The sequence below is a fragment of the Megascapheus bottae genome, chromosome 2, assembly GCF_031878675.1.
Source record: "Megascapheus bottae isolate mThoBot1 chromosome 2, mThoBot2.hap1, whole genome shotgun sequence".
In the NCBI taxonomy this organism is placed as follows: domain Eukaryota; kingdom Metazoa; phylum Chordata; class Mammalia; order Rodentia; family Geomyidae; genus Megascapheus; species Megascapheus bottae.
The window spans coordinates 76,599,533-76,623,513 of NC_143510.1; the positions used below are offsets into that span (position 1 = coordinate 76,599,533).

Genomic DNA, 23,981 nt, shown 5'->3' on the forward strand with positions numbered 1-23,981 from the left:
CTCTGTGTGTGAGTGTGAGTGTGTGTGTGTGTGTGTGTCCATACTGGGTGCTGTCCCTGAACTTTTTTTTGCTTAAGGCTAGCACTCTTACCATTTGAGCCACAAGTCCACTTCAGGCATTTTGGTGGTTAGTTGAAGATATAAATCTCATGGACTTTCCTGCTTGGGCTAGCTTGGAACTGCATTCCGGATCTCAGCTTCCTGAATAGCCAGGATTAGAGCTTGAGCCATCAGCTTCTAAATAGGAGAAAGAAATGCAGAACCAAACTTGTAAACAGGTATGATTCCTTTTGATTTCTAATCAAATAAATACATTTCTAAATTGGCCATTCAAAAACTTTTGAGTGTGCAGATTTGCATTCTAACAGCGTGAGATATACTTTCAAGTCTTAATGAAGTCTAGAATATCTCTTCTTTTTTCTCTTTCCTCTTGCTGACTTTTCTAATAATCCTAACTTAATTTTTAAAATATTTTACCTGAAAGAAATGTCTAAGATTTTCAGAGTGGGGCTGGGAGTGTGGCCTACTGGTAGAGTGCACACACATTTGCATGCCCCTTATCCTATTCCTCAACTTCAATAATGAGTCCCAAGCTTCCCCTACACACTCAAGCCTGTGTCCTTTCCCCAACAAACTACATCATTTTGAAGGAAATCAAAGACATTTCAGTACTCCAGCTACAAATATTTTTAGAATATATCTCTAGAAGAGAAAGATTTCCCCTTCTTAAATGTCACCTACAAGAAGCAATAATAACTCGATATCCACAAAGATGGGCTGAGAATGTGGCTTAGTGGTAGATTGCTTGGCTAACATGCATGAAACCCTGGGTTTGATTCCTTGGTTCCACGTAAACATAAACTAAACAAAATTTAAACAAATATATACATATATATATAATCCTCAAATATTCAATCAGTGATATTTAGAACCAAATGCATGTTTTCATATATTTTTAAGTTGGTCAGAAAGTAGACTAAAACAAGGTGCAGAGATTACAATGGATTATTCTCTCAGGGACATTTTATTTTTTGCCTTTATTGAAAAACGAAAAAAAAAAATCAAGTATTGTTACAGTCAAACTTCCCTCTCCAAATGACACAGCAGTTAAAATACAGGCCTGAAGAAGCCAGCAAAAATGTGGAGTCATGCCTCTGCCAAGAGATAACTCCTTGCCCTATACCTTTCCCTGGACGATAAAGAAAAAAAAAGAGAGAGAGACACACACACTTTTCAGTAAACATCTTCAGCAACTCAGAGAACTGCTTATAAAAACCATGCTTGAGAAACGCAATGTTCTACAGTGAAGTGGAACTGACAATATAAGCATAGCTTGTAAATAAAAAATAATTTATTTACTCTAATAAATGCAGTGCTAAGAAACAGTGAAACCAGTAAGTCTGCACCTAAGTTTAAATGCCAGTTGGACTGTGTCATTTTTTTTAGGATTTTTCCTTTTTTTTTTTTTTTTGCCAGTCCTGGGGCTTGAACTCAGGGCCTGAGCACTGTCCTTGGACTTTCCTCAAGGCTAACACTCTACCACTTCTGGATTTTTCTATGTATGTGGTACCTAGGAATCAAACTCCAGTCTTCGTGCATACTAGGCAAGCACTCTACCACTAGGCCAAACTCCTGGCCCCATTTTTTTTTTTTTTTTAGAATTCTAGAATTTCAATTTAATATCTTTCATTTTCAAAATGTATCTATTTTCATGTTTCTATAAAAGAAAAGAAAAACATGATTTAGAGTAAATGGAATTGTAATCCAGACTTCCCCTTCCATTTCCCCCTTGAAGAGCTTCTCCAACAGAAATCTCTATCAAGTTCCTTTTTTCATTTTACTCTTGAGTTAGGATGTAATACACATGCAAACTAATAATTCTCATGCAAGAGATAGCAGGCTACTCGCAATAAGCCAGTACAGGAAAGCTGTGTTGTGGTTTTTCTAATCTGTACAATGGGGGCAACAAAAAGTAGCTTTGCTGGGCCAGTGGCTCACACTCGTAATCCTAGCTGCTCAGGAGGTTGAGATTTGAGGATTACAGTTCAAAGGTAGCTCAGGTAGACAGTCTGTGAGACTCATCTCCAATTAACCACCTAAAAGTCAGAAGTGGAGCTGTGGTTCAAAGTGGTAGAGTTCTAACTAGTTTTGAGCAAATAAGCTCAGGGAGAGTTCAAGCTCCATGACTGACAAAAAAAAAAAAAAAGCTGCTGCTTTCTTCATTTTGGTGATACAAACCTGTAAACCCAGCACTCAGGAGGCTGAGATAGAAGGAGCTCTAGTTTAAGGCCAGTCTGAGTTTAATAAATTTAAATCCAGCCTAGACTATGAGTGGCAACACACACATACACACACACACACACACACACACACACACACACACACACACACACACACACAAACCTGTAACTCTTACAGCCCTTGCCAGGGTCATTCAAATGATATCACACAAAGCAATCAACACAGGCTGTAGGAAGGGATTACTTGTCAATATCACAGTTATCATGTGATCCCTAAAGGAAAGAATTTTGTTTATGATAACCCTGGGGGTCGGGGTGGGAAGAAAGCCTCTTGTACCTAAAGACTCACACCTATAAGAAAGTCTGCTACATTGTTAAAAAGACCTTTGAGGACTCTACTCTTTCACTTTTGAAAAGTCAGAAAAATCGAAAAGAGTGTAAGAAATGGGCTGTGTGAACACTAAGTTCCAGGTAAGACAATCCAGCAAGCAGTAAATGAACTAAACAGAGATTAATCTGAAAATGGACTCTGATCCCCAACTGAACCAGCCGGTGGAGCCCAGTCCTCACTGGACCTGCTGAGGAAAAAACAAGCAAGGACCTACCCAACTGTGATCTGGTAGGATAAGATCTAAGCTTTGAACAGCACCTAACCTCATTTAATATGCATAATCTATTTCAGATAATCCTGAGCAAGGACTTTTGGGCTGGGTCTACACCAGATCAGGAATTGTCACTGGAAAATGAAGATGAGCATTGTAATTGTCTTTGTTCTTTTTTCTCATTTTAGACGAACTCCCTTTTCTACTACTAGGTTTCTCTCAACTAATTGCAAAACGGAGGAAGGGGGTTAGCAAGGAAGATAGGAGGGAAAGAGTATGGGTACAGTGAAATGCATTCCTCAACTTTCCACTCTTGCAACATTTCTTTAAAACTAAGATTCTCCTTAATCTCACAATGCTAAAATCCAGATCTTTCTCCAAGCACCTCTCCATTTTTGTTTTTGTTTTCTTTTATTTTAAGAAAAGGAGAGAGAAGATGAGCTCTCTCAAGAACATTTTCCTGCAGCGATGTTGTGGCGGTACTTGCCTGTATTCCCAGGTGGCTGAGGCTGAGCCAGATTGAGAATTCAAAACCAATTTGAACTACAAGATCCTGTTCCACCCCTTCAAAAAAAAAATCAAAACAGAATAACAAAAAAAGAAATTCCTTATTAATAATGTGTTGTATTTATAGTTTCAAAGTACTTTCTTCAACTCTTAAGCCTAGTGTGCAAAATGTTATAAATTATATTATACTCAGTTGAGATGTGAAGAAAGCTGTAGCTCAGAGATAAAGCAAACACAGGCCCACACTGGTACATGGAAAAGGGGGAACAAGAGGCCTGCTCACTCACAAACACTGGTGTTTGTGCAATAGCTTTTACATTCTTCATCAGTTTGGGTCCACTCATCTACCTCCTTCCTCCTCTATTAATTCTGATTGTTCTGACTTGAGTGAAGCAACACCTAGTTACTGTGTACCAACTACAAGGCAGATCTTTGAGTGGGTTAAACATAGAAAAACTGAATCTTCTTTGTCCATTTAGGATTTTTTTTAAAACATCAGTGAAATTATGTTATCAATGTAAACCAATCATCTAAAAATATTATTTGTATATTAGCCACACTGGAATTCCTAAATATCAAGGAACCAGATAGCCACCTATGTTTGTTTTTGTTTGTTTTTGTTGTGGGTCATGGGGCTTGAATTCTGGGCCTGGGCACTGACCCTGAGTTCTTCAGCCCAAAGCTACCACCCGACCCCTGGAGACACAGCCCCATTTCCCCTTTTCTAGGGATTAATTGGAGGTAAGAGTCTCAGTCTTTAGTGCCAGGGATGGCTTTGAACCACAATCCTCAGATCTGAGCCTCCTGAGTAGTTAGGATTTCAGGCGTGAGCCACCGCACACGGCTTTTTTTTTTTTTTTTTTTTTTAAATTTTGGAAATAGCCGTCAAATGGTTTCACTAAGAAAAGGTTAGAAAATGACTCTGTACAGACTTGACTTCTAATTGTGGTGAAGCGTCACCCCTAAACCAGTAATTCAACACGTTAACTCATTCTACAAACTTGCATGTGCTAACTCTGGGAGAGAGATGAGCTAGAGGCAGCAGTCTCACAGAGAAAGGAGTGGAGGCCTGGGATTAAATCCATGCATAGCTTTCTGAGGGTTCTCCTGCCCTCTGGGGTCAGGGCTTACAGCCCGGCTCACCGGGAGGTGGAACCAACTTCCTTCCTCCACAGCAACCCTGTGGGCCTGTTTTTCTTTTATTCCCACAGTTGTTTTCACTCCCTCCCACCACAGGCCTCGGCATAAATTGCAGCTCCCTTGGCCTTCAGAGCAATCAGCTCTGGTCTGCCTAACCCCACTCTCCTCAATCCAGAACTCCCTGCCCCGAAGCCCCCGGGGAGCCTTTTCCGCCTTAAATCTGGTCAGATCTCTCGGTGAAGTCCAAGACCCCTAAGGCTCATGGCGTTGCTGGTCATTTTCCATGGAGTCATGTGGCTGGTTACTTTGCACCGTCTACTCGCAGGGCCCAGTGTTCCTGAGGGGCAGATGATTGGTTTTAGTAGATGCCAGGGCCGGGGAGGCCTTCCAGGAGAGAGACACAACCTCAAGCCGCCCGGGCCTGTGTGGGAGAGCGCCCTGGTTCCCCGAGCTTCTACCTCGCCCTTCTCTGAGACCTGTCCCAAGTCCCCAAGAGACGACGCTTCTGGGTGGCCCCAGCACCCTCTGTGTCCACTACTGGGCCTCATACACACTCCGCAGGGTGAGCGGGAATGAGGACAATCTCAGAGACATTTTCCAGCTTGAGCTGACTCTAAGAAAATACAAGCCCTTCCCAAGGAGTGGAAGAAAGAAATGAAGGAGAGAGGGAGACAGAGAGACAGAGAAACAGAGAGAAATTGGCCCGTTTCTCCTTTCAGGAAAACAAAGAAAACCCGTCAGTTCGCTTAACCTTCCCAGGCCCTCACGCCCCGGTCTCCTCGTGCCGGGGGAGCAGGGGGGGAGCATGGTCTCCGGGCACCTCAGGACCGAGTGCCACTTTGTAGGGGCTGGGTGTAAGGAGATCCCGGCCCCGGGAAAGTACCGAGGTCTTCGGAAAGGCCGTGGGACTTAGAAACAGATAGAGAGGGGCCAAGGCCTCCTCGCAGAATGGACATTTTTACCTAGGCCGGCTCACTCCACGCTCGCTCGAGCACCAGCCTCGAGGCCCAGCCGAACCCCAGGCCGCGGGCGCCAGGCCCCGCCCTCTGGGCGGCGGAAGCCCCGCCCCTTCGCCCCGCCTCGTCGCAACGGTCCCGGCACGCAGGCGCGGTGGCCCGCGCGCGGGCCAGACTTAAACCAGGGCGGAGCGGGGGGGCGGCGCACATCCGCCGCAGCTCCGCTGCTCGGCTACAGCGGTCTCCGCAACTGCCTTGGCGTGGCGCGAGCCTGGGTCCCCGCTCTTCCTGCGGCGGCGGCGGCAGCGGCAGCGGCAGCGGCAGCGGCAGCGGCAGCGGCAGCGGCAGCGGCAGCGGCAGCAGGGGGCGGCGGCGGCCTGCGGTGGCGGGCTCCATGGAGAACGGTGGGCGCCCAGGCAGAGACGGCGCTTCCATCTCGGCCCCGGGGCTCTGGTGACCCGCCCTTGAGTCCCGCTCCGCATCGGAGCGGCCGTCGATCCCGGGACTGACCCGGCCTCCCTGCCTCTTCTCGCGCCGCCGCCTCGCCAGCCCCCGTCCCGCATCCCTACGGAGCCCCGGCGCCCAGATTGGCTTTCGCCCCTACTCCTCGGCGGGGTGGCGGCGGCCGGACCCCCACGGCGTCGGTCGGAGCAGTCGCGGCCCCCGGAGCACGCCTCTATGATGAAGTTCAAGCCCAACCAGACGCGGACTTACGACCGCGAGGGCTTCAAGAAGCGGGCGGCGTGCCTGTGCTTCCGGAGCGAGCAGGAGGACGAGGTGAGACGGCCGGCACGCACGTCGCCTCCGCGGGGCCCGAGGCCCCTTCACCCCGACCGGGGCCCCTTCACCCCGACTCGGGCCTGCAGAGCCGGCCGGGGAGGGGCCGGGCCCCCTCCCTGATCCCCTTCTTTTTCTCTCACTCCCTTCCCCCCCCTCCTCTCCCACTTCTCTCCGCCCTCCTTCCTTCCCCCGGAGTTGATAGAGGAGACAAAGGAGCTCTCCCAGTCGGACGGGATCCCCGATGTACGGGGACCGGGCCCGAGACGCCTTGTGTGTGGTACCCGGGAAGGTCCCGGGGCGTTTGGGGTTCGCGTAGCGGGAGTCACACCCCCCCCCCCCCGCGCCCTGTCCCTTCCCTCCCTGACTTGCGAAGGGAACTGTGAAGCCGGATGAAGCTAGGGTTGCTCACCGAGGGCCGAAATGGCGAGAGCCGAGCCGCAGCCGGGCCCCGTGGGCCCCGCCGCGTCCTGCCGGGGTCGAGCCGTTTGCGGTTTGGCATGATTTTGTGTAGCCTTGTGTTTCGTTTTGGGTTTTTTTTTGGGGGGGGGGGGCTGGCAGACGGTTCCCTGACTGCAAAAATGAGAGGGGGGAAAAAAAGCCCCAAACCACCACCCATCCTCTTCTATCTAGTTGGGGCAGTTTACCCTTTAAGTGGATCCATTCACCCACCAGCCGCTGGCATCCTCACACCCTGATTCCGGGGGGGTGGGGGGGCAGGCACAGGCCTCCTCTTTCTAAAAGTTTTCTGACCACAGGAAGATGTGGGGTGACGGCATGGGGACCAGATGGGCCGGCCGGAGCCTGTGCTTCTCAGCGTATTTATGGAGGTTTCTCGGCCGCCTTGGCTTGGCATCTGGAAAAGAGCAGCCTTTGTTCCAAGAATAAGCAGTCAGCCTTCTGTAATAGTGGGGTCGATAGGCCCTAGAGGTTTTCTCTGGACAACGATTTGTGTTTTTTTCTTTCTACCTATTTCGGTACGTTTATTCCGCTTTAAAGTGTGCTGAAGGCAGTCACTTTTGGTCGCTAATGAAAAAGTTTTTTTTTTTTTTCCTTTAATCAATTACTACGACTAAAATAGGAAGTTAACATTCTGAGTTGTACTATAATAACCCTGTCCAGTAAAATACCAGGCCGGAGTTGGAGAATGGGGGTTTATGGCTTTCACACAGCTGGTCCCCTCTAGTTTGGATAAGCATGACACAGTCTGCGCTCTGGTTTAGTTCTTGTGAAGCAAAATCACGTGCTTGAAAAACAGGCTCTCTCTCCTTTTGCCTGATCGGTTATTGGAGTTGTGGTTATTGGATAAGCTCAGCTCTTTGTGTGTGGGGGGGAGGGAGGATTACGTGTGAAACGTAAATAAGAATTAAATACACGCTGTAAAAGACCTTTGAAGGAATAATTGTATTGGCACAAAGTGTCCAGAAGAATGTCTCTCAGTGATCTAGATAGAGGAGAATCTTGTCCGCTTAGCTCACGGTTGTATAATACAATTCAGGAATTTCCAGGGTGCCTAGGCTCAGCCAGAGGGAAGTTTGTTCCTTTTGAACCTTTTAAGCACTGAAAGAGGAAGTGCTGGTTTTTCCTGTTTTATAGGTGAGGGGACTCTGCCGAGCACTTTGACCAAATGCCACAGGAAAGTGGTAGAGGCCGAATTCACCGTCAGGTCCCTGCACCACGTGCTGGGCCAAGGGCCCCGGCCCATAGCAAGCTGAGAATATGCTGTGTTGAGTGAGCGGATTTGGGGAACTAGGCCTCAGAAGCCTTTCTGGAAGTTTTTATTTTTGAAGTCCTCTCATGTTGTGAACTTGGAGGTTTAGGCTATGTGAAAAATGTCAGTGCCCAGGGGGTGGGGGGGTGGTTCCTGGAATGATCAGATCCCCATAGTGGTTGTGGGCAAAAAGTCTGACAAGAGTTTCAGATATTTACACTAGAGGGTAAATTGTTTTTGTCCTTGGAAATGGTTTCTCCGGGCGGGGGGGGGGGGCAGTATTTAGTATAGTTAGAATATAACTCAGTTTCTGAGCTGGAGGAGGGGCACCAGGAAATTGGGTCCACTATAAAATAATTGTTAAATTCATTGCCTCTAGTGGAGTCAGGAAACCAGTGTTCTTAGATAAAGTGAAGTTAGAAGCAAAATTTGGGGGTATGTCAGAAATCCATTATGTAAAACTGTAACTCTTACAACTTTTTAGATTGAGGAGCCAAGTAAATCAGCTTGTTAGAGGATATTCTGGGAGGGAAAACTCAGGAACTCTCTTAAGTAAAATATGCAGCCAGCTTTTCACATCGGGTTTAGCTCTTCAGAATCTTTTCTGTGGGTGTGTAGAGTTGAGACTCTTTGTATTATATGATAATTACAGAATAAACTTAGCAAAGCAGTAAGATGTCCAGAAAAGCACAAATTCACTTCCACACTTGAAATTCTGTTGCTAGCTTTACATAGATAAACATGTTGGTACTGGATTCAGAGCACCTAGTTCCTGGCTAGGACATAAAATACATGTTTGTTTGGGGGTTTTTTGCCTAGTAAGATAAGCAAGTTTTGTTTTGTTTTTTTGGTCTGTCGTGGTGCTTGAACTCTGGGCTTGGGTGTAGTCCCTGAGCTCTTCAGCTCAAGGCTACCATCCTACCCCTTGAGCCACAGCACCACTTCCGGTTTTCTGGTAGTTAATTGCAGAAGTGGAGCTCTGGCTCAAGTGGTAGAGTACTAGCTTTGAGAACAAATGCTCAGGGATGGTGTCAAGGTCCTATGTTCAAGCCCAGAAACTATCCCCCTCCCCCCCCCCAAAAAAAAGGTAACTTGTTCCAGTGTGACAGGCAGGCAGATCTTTTGTTGTTGTTGTTTCAAATTTTAATGTTTATTTGACCAGTCTTTCTTTCAAGCTAGTTATTTCTTTAGGAAACCATCTTTGTGTTGGCAGATGGAGAACAAATAATTGTCCTATAGAGTGGCTGGAGTTCTTGTGCAATGAAAGATGGCAGTCCCCTTTTAAATTAGTAACCAAAAATAGGTTCTGTTGAACATATTTGCATAAATATTTGAACAGTGGTGGAGGCAAAGATGAAGCTTTAGCCCCTAGGTGTAATGTATTCTGAATGGGAAGTTAGATAAATGACTAATCAAAAAGGACATGCAGTGAGCTAGAAGTGCAGCTATCTCAAGTGAAAAGTGAGTACATTCTAGGAAAGAAAGGGGACTCTTTGGTTCATACATTTCCATCTTAGAGACGTTCAGTCAGAGCAATGATCTGACATATCATAGGGCCTAGACTGCTAGGGGAAAGGTAATAATGATTTGATCTCAAAAGTAGACTATAGGTGCAGTTAGTTACAAAGTCTGAATGTCATAGACATGTTGCACTTATTAGCTCTCAAAGCTAATGGAGCCTAGGTCTTCATCTTCTGCTCTTAGTCTGCTTTAGGGCTGAATATACTGGGAAAGTCCAGATTGTACAAAATCTTACATTAAACCAAGACCTAATGGGAAAGTGTCTCAGAACATAACTAGAACTGTCTAATATAGTAACCACTGTAATCAGAGACAATAGAACAAATTCCATGTAGCATAAAGTATTGAGGGTATTTGTTTCAAATGGAGATCACTTTGTCAAAATTAAAACTAGCCTTTTATTTTATTTTTACCTTTTTAAAGGGCTTCCCCCTCCATGGGCTGGAAATCAAACACAAACCCTAGACCCTGTAAATGCTAGGCAAGTGCCTACCATGAGATACTTGTCCAGCTCAAGCAGACAATGCTTCACTATGTCATCTGGGCTTACCTCAAACTCTCAGTTCTTCTGTCCCAAGCCTTCTGAGTGCTGGGGTTTGAAATAGGGAAATGCCGCTGGCTGCAATGGCTCAACACCTATAATCCTAGCTACTTAGGGGGTTGAGATCATAGAGGTTCTAAACCAGGTTCAAACTGCACAAAAGGACCTGAGACTCTTATCTCCAATTAACCTCTAGAAAATGGGAAGTGGGACTTAGCTCAAGGGTAAAGTGGTAGCCTTGAGCTGAAGGGAAAGCCTCTTCAGCTTGTCTTGTCTCTCCCCTTGGTGTCATTGAGGGTTTCTCTAATTGTAAAAACGTTACCCCATCATTTCAAAACACAAGTGTGCAGGGAAAAACCAGCTTACCAGTCCAACATATCGTGCTTTGACTTAAGCAAAACTTGGTAGTAGGAACATTTTTTATCTTCTGTGTCACTATATAGTCTAAAAGATAGTGTTAATTAAGCCTAATCGTGTTTAGTATTTATATACATGTACTAAGATATGTGTTATGCTGGGAGTTTGGCCTAGTGGTAGAGTGCTTGCCTAGCATGCACGAAGGCCTTGGTTCAATTTCTCACATACACAGAAAAAGCCAGAAGTAGTGCTGTGGCTCAACTGGTGGAGCTCTAGCCTTGAGAAAGCCAAAGGACAGTGCTCAGGCCCCGAGCTCAAGCCTGGGGCTGGTAAAAATAAACCAAAAAAAACCCTTAAAGTTAAGATATATGTTATATATTTGTGTGTGTAAAACCATTGCAGAACTTGCAAGTATTTTATTTTTCCCCTCTTTGGCAGTACTGGATTTGAACTCAGGATCTCAAGTTCAAATAAGGTCAGCTTGTTCGTTAAGATAGGGGTGCTACTTACTTTTTCCCACACTGGCCTCAAACTGAAATCTACTCCAATCTGGCCTGTAGCAGGAGCTTTGGGTGTGAGCTGTCTACTTGGCTCTGAACCTGCAGTCTCTTAAAGTGGCTGCTTGTAGATGTTCCTGATTTGCTGCTGGCCTGGTTTTGAGTAAATTCTTCTGTAAGGACAGGTAGATAAGCTCTTAGTTTGAACCATTAGTGGTATCCTGGTCACTATAATGTGGAAAAGGGAACTGTAACCCCCCAAACTGCTTTTTCTCTGAGTACCCTCACTTCACTTGGATTTCCTGATCCCTTCCCTTTCCCTTGAACAGAAATATCAGTGCCAAGAGGTTTCCAGGTGCTGGCTGTGGCCATTGGAGTTTTTAGGGGTGAAACCTGAAGCAAAAATGGAAAGTATAACTGCAAACCTGGATCCTAAGCAGCATTCTTTTTTCTTTCTTTTTTCTACCCCCTTGTCAGTTCTGGGGTTTGAACTCTGGCCTGGGCGCTGTCACAGAGCTTCTTTATGCTCAAGGCTAGCACTCTACCACTTGAGCCACAGCACTTTTTTTCCCCTGAGTAGTGAGTAGTTTATTGGAGATAAGTGTCTCATGGACTTTCCTGCCAGGGCTGCCTTTGAACTGTTCTTCAAATCTCAGCCTCCCAAGTAACTCCTGAGTGGCATTACAGGTCTGAGCCCCTTAGTACCCAGCTAAGCACCACTCTTTACATGTTTCATCTGTTTGTTTGAAATAGATATACCATAGGCAGACTGGAAAGTCAGTCTCCCTGCCTCCCGAGTGCTAGGATTACAGGCATATGCCACCATACTTGGCTTAGTTGGCACCCTTACTTATCCCCAGTGAGGAGGACCTATTAGGGTGGTAATATTGTCCACAATTATTCTATTAGATCATTTCAGTTCACATAAGCCTTCATGTTGTAGGACTCAAGGCTAGTTCCAAGTTGGCTGCTATCATTACATTAGCAATATTAAAAATACTTGTAAATGTTCAAAACATTAGTCATCTAGAAAAAGACAAGTATAAGACAATGTCCCATGAATCGATGGAAAGAGAGACAAGGTGGCAGGAAGAATAATACTTTGTGACATGACTCTATAGGTTGATTCTTCAGTGTGTACATAGAGGAAGAACTTAGGGGCAGTGCTGCCCTTTTTTCACAGTATCATTGTAAAAAAAAGAAAGACATTCACTTACCTCCTCCAAATTAAAATCAGTTAGTCTGATTAGAAAGTATTAATAGTTCAGTTAACACACTTTTTTTGTTGGTCTTAGGGCTTGAACTCTGGGCCTAGGCACTGTCCCTGAGCTCTTTTGATCAAAGCTAGCACTCTGCCACTTTGTGCCACAGCACCACTTTTGAGTCTCACAGCCTTTCTTGCCCAGGCTGGCTTTGGATTATGATCCTCAGATCTCAGCCTCCTGAGTAGCTAGAACTACAGGCATGAACCACCAATATCTGGCCTCAGTGGGTTTAATCTGTGGACCAATATCCGTGAACTTGCTGGGTTCCTCTTGAGATAGATTAGTAAGGTCACTGGTTCTGTTCAGTAAGCCACCAGCGCCCAGACCCCCCCGCCCTCCACTTTCTGGGACTTGAACTGAGGGCCCAGGTACTATCCCTAAGCTATTGTGCTCAAGGTTTTTTTGGTAGTTAATTGGAGATGAGGGTCCCCTAGTCTTTCCTGCTCAGGTTTCCTTGAACCACAATTCTTGGGTCTGAGCCACTAAGTAGATAGGATTACTGGTGTGAAACACTAGTCCCCTACCAATGTTTTAATCCTATGCTTTAAATTTTTTTTTAATTGAAGAATGTATTAACATTGATTTTTACATTATATTCCAAATGTTATGTTTAACAAACAAGTATTCAAGAAGGGAATCTATATACAATCACTGGCACTTATGAAACCAGGTATATTTTCATGGTTCTTTGAAAATACTGAGATGCATGTGTGTTCATTTGTATCTCAACCTCCTGCCTAAAAAGTCAATTGTCCTGTTACCCACCTAATTAAAATAGACATACCTTTTGGGCTGGGAATTTGGCCTAGAGGTAGAGTGCTTATCTAGCATGCACAAAGTCCTGGGTTTGATTCCTTGGTCCCACATACATAGAAAAGGCTGGGAATGGTGCTGTGGCTCAAGTGGTAGAGCTCTAGCCTTGAGAAAGCTCAAGGACAGTGCTCAGGCCCTGAGTTCAGCTCCCAGGACTGGAAAAAAAAAAATAGACACACCTCTTAAAGATGATGTCAAGTTTTCAGTGCTGAGGATGGTGTATGTGTACCTGTTCTGAATGCCTGTACAGACCTCAGGGAATGGAATTACATGGTTGCTTTGCTGTCCCTTCAAGATATGTATAGGTCTCTTGTCAGTATAGGTTTATAGAGCTCTGTATTTTCAGCCAGAAAATACTCATTTTACTCCTCTACCTCGTCTCCAAGAACAGGAGTGCTTTGAGGGAAAATAACTATATTTATGATCTATACCATAGCCTTGTTCAGTAACATGTACTTAGGAAATAGGAAATAAAAATCAGTGCTGAAGCTGGAGAAGTGATGCTGAACTATTGTGTTAGACAGACGGTAGACTATTCTCTATGTGAAGATTTTCAAGCAGAAGTTTTACTTGGGATGTCTTGTGTGAATTGTTCTTTTTGCTAGCCCATTTTCAATTATTATTGGTTTCTCTTGGGAAGAATCTTAAACTGTTGGAAGATTATAAGTGGATAACAGTTGCATTTTGCCTCATCTGAAAAGGAAATGCCTTTAAGATCCTGTTGATCTGAGTTATTCAATATATAGTATTTGAAATAGAACTAAGGAGAACTGAACTTACTTACATTTTTATTAATTTAAATGGTCATATAATGCTGATGACAACTGTGGTAACATTCACTTTTAGAGCTTCAGAAAGTCAGAGAAGCTGCAGGGCTCGGGACACACTGAATTTAGTGATAAAAAAAAATAATGTAGAGGGGCCAGGAGTTTGGCCTAGTGGTTAAAGTGCGTGCCTAGCATGCATGAAGACCCAGGTTCAGTTCCTTGGTACCACATATAGAAAAAAGCCGGAAGTGGTGCTGAGGCTCAAGTGGTAGAGCTCTAGCCTTGAGAAAATCCAAGGACAGTGCTCAGGCCCTGAGATCAAACCGGGACTGGCCAAAAAAAAAAAAAGTAGATATGTAGGTATTCCATTTGCTAATCAGGTTTTCTAATCAGATTTCAAATCTGTCATCACCAAATGGTAAATATTAACAATCTTCTTAAAGCTAGTTTAGATGTTAATCTTTTTCTCTGTAACAAAGAGTGATTATTTAGTCAAGGATTTTAAAGATAGGTTTGACCTTAATTTGATCTTATTTATTTTTTCATTTATTTATTTATTTTGCCAGTCCAAGGGCTTGAACTCAAGGCCTGAGCACTGTCCTTGGGCTTTTTCCTTGAGGCTAGTGCTCTACCACTTGAGCCACAGTACCACCTTCAGCTTTTTTTTTTTGTATGTGGTACTGAGGAATCGAACCCTGGCCTTCGTGCATTCTAGGCAAGCACTCTACCGCTAGGCCAAACTCTCGGCCCTCATTTATTTATTTATATTAAAGAATGTATTAACATAGATTTTTACATCATATTTCAAGTGATGTGTTTAATAAGCAATTATTTATTTTTGTTGCTGGTTCTGATGCTTGAACTCAGGGCCTGGGTGTTGTCCCTGAGCTTTTTCAATCACAGTTGGTTCTGGACAACTTAAGCAACAGCTTCACCTCTGGCTTTTTGTAATAAATTCTGTCATGGACTTTTCTTACCAGGCTGACTTCAAAACACAGTCCTCAGATTTCAGTCTCCTTAGTAAGACACAGGCGTGAGCCACCAATACCCTGCCAAATATATTTTTAAATTTATTCCATTTATTTTGGTCAGTCATGGGGCTTGAACTCTGGGGCTTGAACTCTGGGCCTGGGTGCTGTCCCTGAGCTCTTCAGCTCAAGGCTAGCACTCTACCACTTGAGCCACAGCACCACAGCACCACATCTGATTTTCTGGTGGTTCAGAATCTCATGGACTTTTAGTGCCCATGCTTGGCTTTGAAACTCAGTCCTCAAATCTCAGCTTCCTGAGTAGCTAGGATTACAGGCTACTGATGCCTGGCTTACTAAGTCTTGAACTCAGGGCATGGGCACCGTCTCTGAGTTTTTACTCAACACTAGCACTCTACCATTTAAGCCACAGCTCCACTTTTAGCTTTTGGGTAGTTACCTAGAGTCTCATGGACTTTCCTTCCAAGACTATCTTTGAACCACAATCCACAGCCACCTGAGTAGCTAGGATTACAGATATGAGCTACCAATGTCCCACCAAATTTATTTTTTAGTGATTCATTCTTAAAATAGCCCTAAGTTACCATCTAAAATCAATATATATCTGTCATGTGGGCTTTTAATAATTTCTTGATAAAGATTTGGTTTTAAATCTAAGGCTTAGGGCCGGGAGTGCTTGCCTAGCATGCATGAAGACCCGGATTCAATTCTTCATTACCACATACAAAGAAAAGCCAGAAGTGGTTCTGTGGCTCAAGCACAACTGGCACTATTTAGAACAACTCTTAATTCTTGATAAACTGTTTCAACTCAATAGATGGGAAAACAGAGCTGTTAATGACCAATAATGAGTTATTAAGCCAGGATCCAAGGTATTTACTCTTTAAGGACAATTATTTTTTCTTTGTAGACAAGGAAGCTGATATACTGAAAAGTCACTTCTTTGTAGATCATGTGCACACTTTGTCTTCCAGGACTGTTGGATTTGTTTAATCCTGGGCTCTTTTTTTTTTTTTTTTTTTTTTTTGGTCAGTCATAGGGCTTGGACTGTGGGCTTAGGCACTGTCCCTGGGCTTTTTAGCTCAAGGCTACAGTCCTACCCCTTAAGCCATTAGTGCCACTTCTGGTTTTCTAGTGGTTAATTGGAGCTTAGAGTCTCATGGACTTTAGTGCCCAAGCTGGCTTTGAACCGCAATCCTCAGATCTCAGCCTCCTGAGTAGCTTAACCGTTGGCTCTTTAGTTTCTGATTTTGGTACTGACATCCTGTTAACTGACAGAATTGTGTGTCTGAGTAGGTGTTGTTGGCTTCTATCCCAGCCTTTTGAGGGTTTAGGAGGAAAGGTAGGAATTACTGAACTCCATACAGTCTGCCTGACACTCTTCAATGAGGAAAGTTGGGTTCCACTTAGCTTTGTTTGAGGCAGGAGGAAGAGATCTGTGCTGCCTGTGAATTCTGGAGGTCCAGCAGCTCCTTTTGTGGAAGGGAGATGGGGAGATAGAACTGCTTGCATGTATGCTTGTAAAAAATTAGTACCCACACTGGGGATTAAACTGGGTATGTAGCTGTAGTGCATTTATTTGCCTAATAGGACCATAAGGAAAAAAATCCAACCAAAACTTAGTAAACTTAGTGGGTGTGTTTTGTTTTGTTGATCATTTTCGTTCAGACATTTGATACTTTGATGTAAATATTTGATACAGAATTTTTTTTTTTTAATTTCTGAGTTAGTCCTGGGCCTGAGCTGTTTTGCCCAGGGCTAGTACTCTACCATCAGATCCACAGCACCACTTCCAGTTTTCTGGTGATTAGTCTCACAGACTTTCCTCTGTGGGCTAGCACTGAACCGGAATTCTCAGATTTCATCCATCCAGTTAGCTTTCTTTTCAACTTGGATGTTAGGCTAAGGTAATACAGTGAAAATTTCTTTTTATGTATTTATATACTTTATATAGTTCCAGCTTAATATTGTTCTTGGACAGAGGTCTTGTAGCCACCCTGTAAAAAGCCAGATAAGTATTTTGGGCTTTATAGGCCATATGGTCTCTGTCACAACCACAACTCTGCTGTCACAACACAAAAAACAGCCAAACAAGTGAATGAGTGTGACCAAATCCTAGTGAACACTGAAATAGAATGTCAAATAATTGAAAAATGTAAAAATCTGGCCTAGACAAGAGGGGGCTTATTTTGCCAGCCAAATTTTAGGCTACAGTGTATACACTATCTTCAAAATAGGACATTTGCTCATTCGACAAAGAACAGAATACAAAAGGTACCTCTCTCTACTATGTATCATCAGTCAATGGTTCCATGCATTTTCCTATTCCTTCCTCACAGCATTTATCTTCTAATATACTCTTAATATCCATCAGTGACAAAGCCAAAAGTGACTCTCCTATAGCATCCATATGTCCATGGATAAAGAATTAACTGATGTGACCACAAACCTCAGTGTACTTATTTCTGGCTAATAAACCAAGCCTCTACATTGATTGGAGAATGTTAGGACTTGACTCTAGTAGTTTAAATGATTTCTTTAGGAACAGTGCTGAATGCAGAATTCTGACTTCAGCCTACACTTCATGCTGTCAGCTAGCTGCTTTTTGTACATTTAGTAATTTCAATGAAATTTAACAATAGATTAATTTGCAGTCAAGTTACCAACCTCAAGAAGGTTTGGGGAGTTTGCTTGTATTCATAATGTTTATCGAACCAGAAAGACATGGTTACCGTGGGTTTTACAGGTGCTGCTGGTGAGCAGCAGTCGTTACCCAGACCAGTGGATTGTCCCAGGAGGAGGAATGGAGCCAGAGGAGGAGCCTGGCGGTGCTGCTGTGAGGGAAGTTTATGAGGAGGTGAGATCCCTTTCCCACAGTTTTGGGGGTTTTACAGGCAGGTTTTCTGCCCTGAAGAGACTGGCCACAAGAATGTGTACTGATGCAACATTTTCAACTATAGTTGGCATTCTGCAGTACACCTGATTTTTCTACCTGGAAAAATAGAGCTAAAATCAGAGTTGGAGTTCCTAGAATTGTATTAACATGCAATTTGTCATATTTTACTGTCATGAGAAGATAAATATTTTATATCTAAACTTTTTTTTAATAGGCTGGAGTCAAAGGAAAATTAGGCAGACTCCTGGGCATATTTGAGGTGAGTTACAAAAGTAGTCTTCTTTTTGCTGCTAATCGAATCCATGATTCCTCCCTAACTAGCTAGGTCTGTGGTAGCTACACATTTCATGAGGATTGGGAGGAGGACAACAAGAGTCACTTAGCTTTTACAGGTACCATAGTATTTCCATGGCTTGACAGTGTATGTAAACTACTATCTCCAAAGGACTTATGAAGATACAGATGCAGTTTCCTAAAATAGATGCTAAAAAGATTCATTTCTGCAAATCTCATCCTAAGGCTAGATGAAATCTCTTGAGAGAATTTGAAAGTGCCGATACAACATGGAAAGTGGGTACAAGTCGGGGAAGTCAGGTTCTAGACCCAAGCCATACTAGGTGAACTATTTACATTTTTAGTCTTTAGGAGTTCAGCTATAAATCCTGCTTATGCATTACTTAGTAGAATGGATGATGTTCACCAGAATACAGTAATTAAGTCCTTAAGGTGTTATTCAAAAATGTAAAATGGAGCACTTGTTTTTAACAGTTCCACAGCACCATCTTCTGGTTAAACTAAAAAAAAACAAGTATTTTTCCCTGACTTAAATGCCATGGTACAAGTAAAGTATTTGTCAGTATCCAGACAGGGTCTTTGAAGAGAATTCACATTATTGTATTGGAAGGAAATTTTAATTGCCTTAAAAATCCCTTTCTGGGCCAGACACAGTGGCTCACGCTTGTAATCCTAGCTATTCAGGAGGCTAAGATACGAGGATCATGGATCAGAGCCAGCCCAGGCACTAAAGACTGAAACTCTTTATCTCCAGCTAGCCACTAGAAAACTAGAAGTGGTGCTGTGGTTCAAGGGGTGGCTGTAGCCTTGAGCTGAAGAGCTCAGGTCAGTGCTTAGGCCCAGAGTTCAAGCGCCATGACTAACCAAAAGACAAAAAAACTTTCTGCTTTTGTGTACATGGGCTTGTTTCCATATACTGAAAAATTGCAACCATTAGTAGCTTTGTGTGTGTGTGTGTTTAGTGCCAGTACTGAGGCCTCCTGCTTTTATTTTTTTTTTTCACTCAAGGCTCTTTATCACTTGAGCTATACATTCCCTCCTAAGCTTTTGGTGGTTAACTGGATGAGCATCTGACTTTACTATCTGGACTGGCTCTGAACTTTTGATTTCAGTGTGAGCCACTGGCATCTGGCCTATTTTTGTTGTTGTTGTTTTTGTTTTTTGGAGGCACCTCCATTATCAAGTCCTATTGACTTGTTTTGATGGGCATCCTGGAGCTTGAATTCAGTGCCTTAGAAGCTTTCCCCAAGCTAGCATTGATTTGAGCCACAAGCCCATCTCCTGCTTTTTCTTGGTAGTTTATTGGAGATGAGTTATAGACTTATCTGTTCAGGCTAGCTTCAAACTGCCATCCTCACATCTCACTACCCTGGCCCGGAGTGCTGACCCTGAGCTCTTCAGCTCAAGGCTATGGCCCCACTTCTCCTTTTCTAGTGATTAAATGGAGATAGAATCTCACATTCTTTAGTGCCCAGGCTGGCTTTGAACTGTGATCCTCAGGTCTCAGCCTCCTAAGTAGCTAAGATTATAGGTGTGAGCCACCATGCCCAGCTTTTTATAAATCATTTTGCTAGATTCTGTCTAGTACCCTGCATTGGAATATATACTAATCAACACTGATTTTTTTCCTCTGAAAAGACATTTAACTAACTGCTGTAGTTAAAATGCTTTTCTTTTTATATTCAAGCAGAACCAAGACCGAAAGCACAGAACATATGTTTATGTTCTTACAGTCACTGAGATATTAGAAGATTGGGAAGATTCTGTTAATATAGGTAAGTTCCTAATCCTCTGGCTATCTGAATTCTCTTCAGTCATTATCTACTTACATCCAATTTCCAACTTCAGTTTTGGTGGCTTTTTTAGATAAGGGAAGATAACTATTTGCACATTGGTTATTGCCTTGTAATTTTTTCCTATTATTAAAACATTAGTTTGGGGATTAGTGTTGATTAGATATAGCTTCTTAAAATTGACTTTATAGTAACCAATGTCATACTGTTCTCCAGGAAGGAAGAGAGAATGGTTCAAAGTAGAAGATGCAATCAAAGTTCTCCAGTGTCATAAACCTGTACATGCAGAGTATCTGGAAAAACTAAAGCTTGGCTGTTCCCCAACCAATGGAAACTCCACAGTCCCTTCCCTTCCAGATAATAATGCCTTGCTTGTGACTGCTGCACAGACCTCTGGGGTGCCACCGGGTATAAGATAGAGAAAATTTGGAGGCCTTCTCCACCACATGCCATCTCATGAGGAGAGGCTTCTTCACTTTCTTTGGAAAACATCTGAATGACGCAAACTGTCTGAATTTGCCACACAGGAATTTCAAACAATTTTGCATATATTTCAGATGCTTTCAAGTCTTTTAAAACAAAATAGTGTAAAAATATTTTAAGAAGCCAAAGCCATGTGGGACTTTTTTTTTTTAAGATGCCTTAACTATGCCCACCTGTTATTTTGGTTGCTGTTTTTCACTGAATTTTTTCCGTTTTTCTCATTAACATCAGTCAGGTTTATTTGTCAGATCAAATTGCTCATATTTCCCCCTAAATTGTCTCACTCACTATATTGACATACCCAGTCTTGGTATTAAAGAAACATCCATCCCCAAACTTCAGAAGATCATTTTTAATTCCTAAATTTCAGGCTTGAGCTATTTCTGTATGTTCCAATAACTGAAAAAGGATTTGATTTGCTATTTTCAGGAATTTACCAGCTCCTCTGGCTGGATGTTCACAACTAGCATTACATCACTACCAACATATGGCAATTTCCCCTGAACTACAATAGTAGTTTCACATGAACTGTAACTCTATGGAGTTGCTAGGCTTTAGGGAAATACTTTTTAGCAAAATGCATGTAGTAAGTAGACCTTATCATGGAAACTTACTCATGGAATCCACTTAGCATGCTCAGTTGCCAGTTCTTACAATTCCTCGTTTATGCAGTACATATTTCCCTCAATGTAAATTGTTCTTAAAATGAATTTTAGTTTTCTAGTTTAGTGACACCTCTTCAGTTAAATTTCCATGTTTACCAATAATCACACAATTGGGAGTCTTAACATTCAATGCCAGTCAATGATGACTGTATCACAGTGAATGAAATGGCCTTCCAGACATTCAGCTGTTAACAGGCTGATGATTAAGGATATCTCTTCTGGGTTGTCATTAGATAGTGCCTGTCACAGAACTTTTAAGAATTGCTTCATCTTAACTTCTCTTACACTTCCTTAAAATCAGGCATCCCATGTAAAATACTTAAGTCCCTGATCTGAATCTTATGCTCTTCCCCATGGGATCAAAAACAAGGAGGAAGGATAAAGCCTTTGACTAAGATATGGATGAGGGAGAGTGAAAGGTCATTTTTATATAGACATTGTTAGCCTTTTGTAAATATTGTAACTGGCAAGTATAAAATAGAAAAAGTATAGCTAAAGCATTTGCTGTGTAAGCTGTTAACCTTTAAATATATAATTGCTGCTAAAAATAGTCCTTACACTTAAGGAAAATTGGTGCCATTTTGAAAATGAGATCTTGTGCCATAAATGCAGCTGAACTAAATCTAAAAATTAGTTCACGAACTAGTGCTGTCAAAGAAATGAATAAAGTAAAAAAACCTAACCAATAATGTTTCATTCTGAATTATGTAGTATAATAAACTTGGATCATCCAGGATTTTTGTATTTTTCTTTGTACAGAGCTTACATATTCTGGGTGTTTTGGTTTTGTTTTTGTTTTTTTTAAAGACCTTTTAAATCCCACAAATTGATGCTTTCTATCAATTACCAATGGACTAAGATTTTTCTCTAAATCTCAAATTTCTTTGAATTACACAACAGAGAAACTGGATTGTTTTTGTAAATAAGATTGCTTCCACCTGAAATGCTACCACACAAACTTAGGGAGGGACTTATCTTGTACATGATACTCTTAGGGGTAATAATGCATGAACATGTTTTATAAACTCTTGGGCTGTGTATTGTCATGTAAAATATGTACAGTATTAGTGTCAACCATCTCTTAAAAGTTAGCCTATAAATATTGTTGTATAGTTTTGGACAAACAGTGCCACTTGAGTCAGGATTTTCTCCAGTACAATTTAGAAAACTACGTCGTTAAGTCTATGCAACTCACAAAAATTTCCTGAGAGGTTCTTCACTATTCTGGAGCCCTAAGAAAGGATCCAAGGAAAATAGTAAAAGCTGACATTCTCAGGCTAAGTAGATGAATCTGTTCAACTATCTATCTCAGTCCTCCAGAGTTAACAGATGAGACCAACAGTTACGCTTATTTGTGGGTTGGCTGAGTGAAACTGGGCAGCTAAATTTCTCAGTTCCATGTGCCTCATAAATTAAAACAGGAAGTAGTTACTGTAAACTGATTTACAAAGTAGAAACTGCCCTGCATGTTCTTGTTGTAAAGAGATGAGATTTCTCAAGCAAGTACATGCCAACCAAATGTCCTGTTGTACCATTCACTGTATCTGGCTGCAAAACTGAAGGGGAGGAATGATTGTTGTACGCACATTCTGAATTTACTTTGCATGGTCTCATTTTGAGATGGTCTCATTCTAACTGGTGTAAGAATCTTGACTTTTCTTTTTTACATTTGAAACATCAAATAAACATTGGAACGTGACCTTTGTGAGGTTTTGTTTTTAATACATCTAAAATAATCCAATTTCTGGACTGGGAGTTTGGCATGGTGGTAAAGTGCTTGCCTAGCTTGCATGAAGAAGACCTGGGTTCTATTCCTTGGTACCACATACATAGAAAAAGCCAAAAGTGGTGCTGTGGTTAAAGTGGTAGAGCACTAACGCTTTGAGAAAACCTAAGGACAGTGCTCAGGCCAAGTTCAAGGCCAAAAAAAAAAAAAATATATATATGTATAATATATATATATACATATATGTGTATGAAGGACAAGTTAAAAAACCAAAATAGTTATTATTCTGAATAGGATCTTTCTGGGACTATAATCCTGTTTCACAACACCCAGCTTTCTTACTCAGGCTGGCCAGAAACCTCCATCTCCACAGTTGGCCTCCTGGGAAGGATTTTTTTTTTTTTTTTTTTAAAGAACTGGATTATTTTTTTTTCTTGGGGGTGGGGAGGAGTGAGCAGTCCTAGGGCTTGAACTCTGGGCGAGGGCATTGTCCCTCAGCTCTTGCTCAAGGAGAGTGCTCTACCACTTGAGCTATATAACTCTACTTCTGGATTTTTTTTTTAGTAAGTTATTAGAGACAAGAGTCTCATGGACTTTTCTGCCTGGGTTGGCTTCGAACTGCAATCCTCAGATCTCAGCCTCCTAAGTAGCTAAGATTACAGGCATGAGCCATCAATGCCCAGCGTTCGTATCATTTTATATGGGAAAATGTCAGTTATTGCTACATTTGCCATAATGTGCCAGAGTAACTGGGGAAAGGATCCATTGGGTTCACTGTTGAGAGATCAGCCCAGCCTGCAGCCAGACTTTCTAAGTTTGGGCTATAGAAGATTTCAGGTGGTTCTAAGTAACATTTGATGGCCTGTTTACCAATGATCTATGAATATGTCTACATTCCACTACTGTGATGAAAACGTGATTGAGAGACTTGTTTTTTACAAAGGCCCTAATATTGTTTCAGTTTCAATATGAGAACGTGGCCTACTCATGGTTTAGCCACACAGTCCTTCCTAACGAAACCAAACATCAAGTATAGCTGGTATAGCCAGGGGAGAAGTAATGGCCTACAGGTGAGCAGTGAGGCACATGAAAGGAACGGCCCTGGACTCAACCCTGAGCATCACAAAAACTGGCACAACATGTTTTTGTGTTGAGATTGCAAGTGCGTCTGCTTATTCATTGAGTAGTTTACTCATGGACTTAAGTCAGAAACTTTTTGAACTTATGAGAACATTTAAGAACTACTGAGGCTTGTGGTAGGTCAGAACAGACCCAGAATGTGAAAAGGGAATTGTACTGGACATTCTAGAGGGTAAAATGAAACAATAAGGTCTAAATATTCTTCCGCAAGAATTTGAAAATTTTTCAAGTCAACAATGTGAATTAATGCACCTTCTATCTGGCAAATATCATGTAACCCTTTACTAATTACAATTTAAAA

At 42.4% G+C, this 23,981-nt stretch overlaps 2 protein-coding genes across 4 annotated transcripts in view; one reads left to right on the forward strand and one right to left on the reverse strand.

Annotated features, from left to right (window-relative positions):
* Positions 1–5,523, reverse strand: part of LOC150067344 (uncharacterized) — a 250,923-nt gene extending 245,400 nt beyond the window's left edge. For both annotated transcript variants that reach the window (XM_090328383.1, XM_090328384.1), the window contains exons 1-2: positions 5,452–5,523; positions 92–237 (exon numbers count right to left, since the gene is read on the reverse strand). Coding sequence is in view for 1 of the 2 variants with exons in the window: in XM_090328384.1 (XP_090184510.1) it covers positions 92–94 (3 nt within the window). In the remaining variant the exon portion in view is untranslated. The remainder of the gene's footprint in view (positions 1–91; positions 238–5,451) is intronic.
* A 308-nt stretch (positions 5,524–5,831) lies between these two features.
* On the forward strand, positions 5,832–22,107 carry Nudt4 (nudix hydrolase 4). Of its 2 annotated transcripts, none has more exons than XM_090328385.1 (5): positions 5,832–6,222; positions 17,430–17,540; positions 17,794–17,838; positions 19,561–19,648; positions 19,883–22,107. In XM_090328385.1, exons 1-5 carry the CDS (start codon positions 6,124–6,126, stop codon positions 20,083–20,085), a joined length of 546 nt encoding a protein of 181 aa, XP_090184511.1. In that variant the 5' UTR covers positions 5,832–6,123; the 3' UTR covers positions 20,086–22,107. The 2 variants fall into 2 exon arrangements, with proteins under 2 accessions (XP_090184511.1, XP_090184512.1); XM_090328386.1 differs by having other exon boundaries at positions 5,833–6,222; positions 19,564–19,648.
* The last annotated feature ends 1,874 nt before the right edge of the window (positions 22,108–23,981 follow it).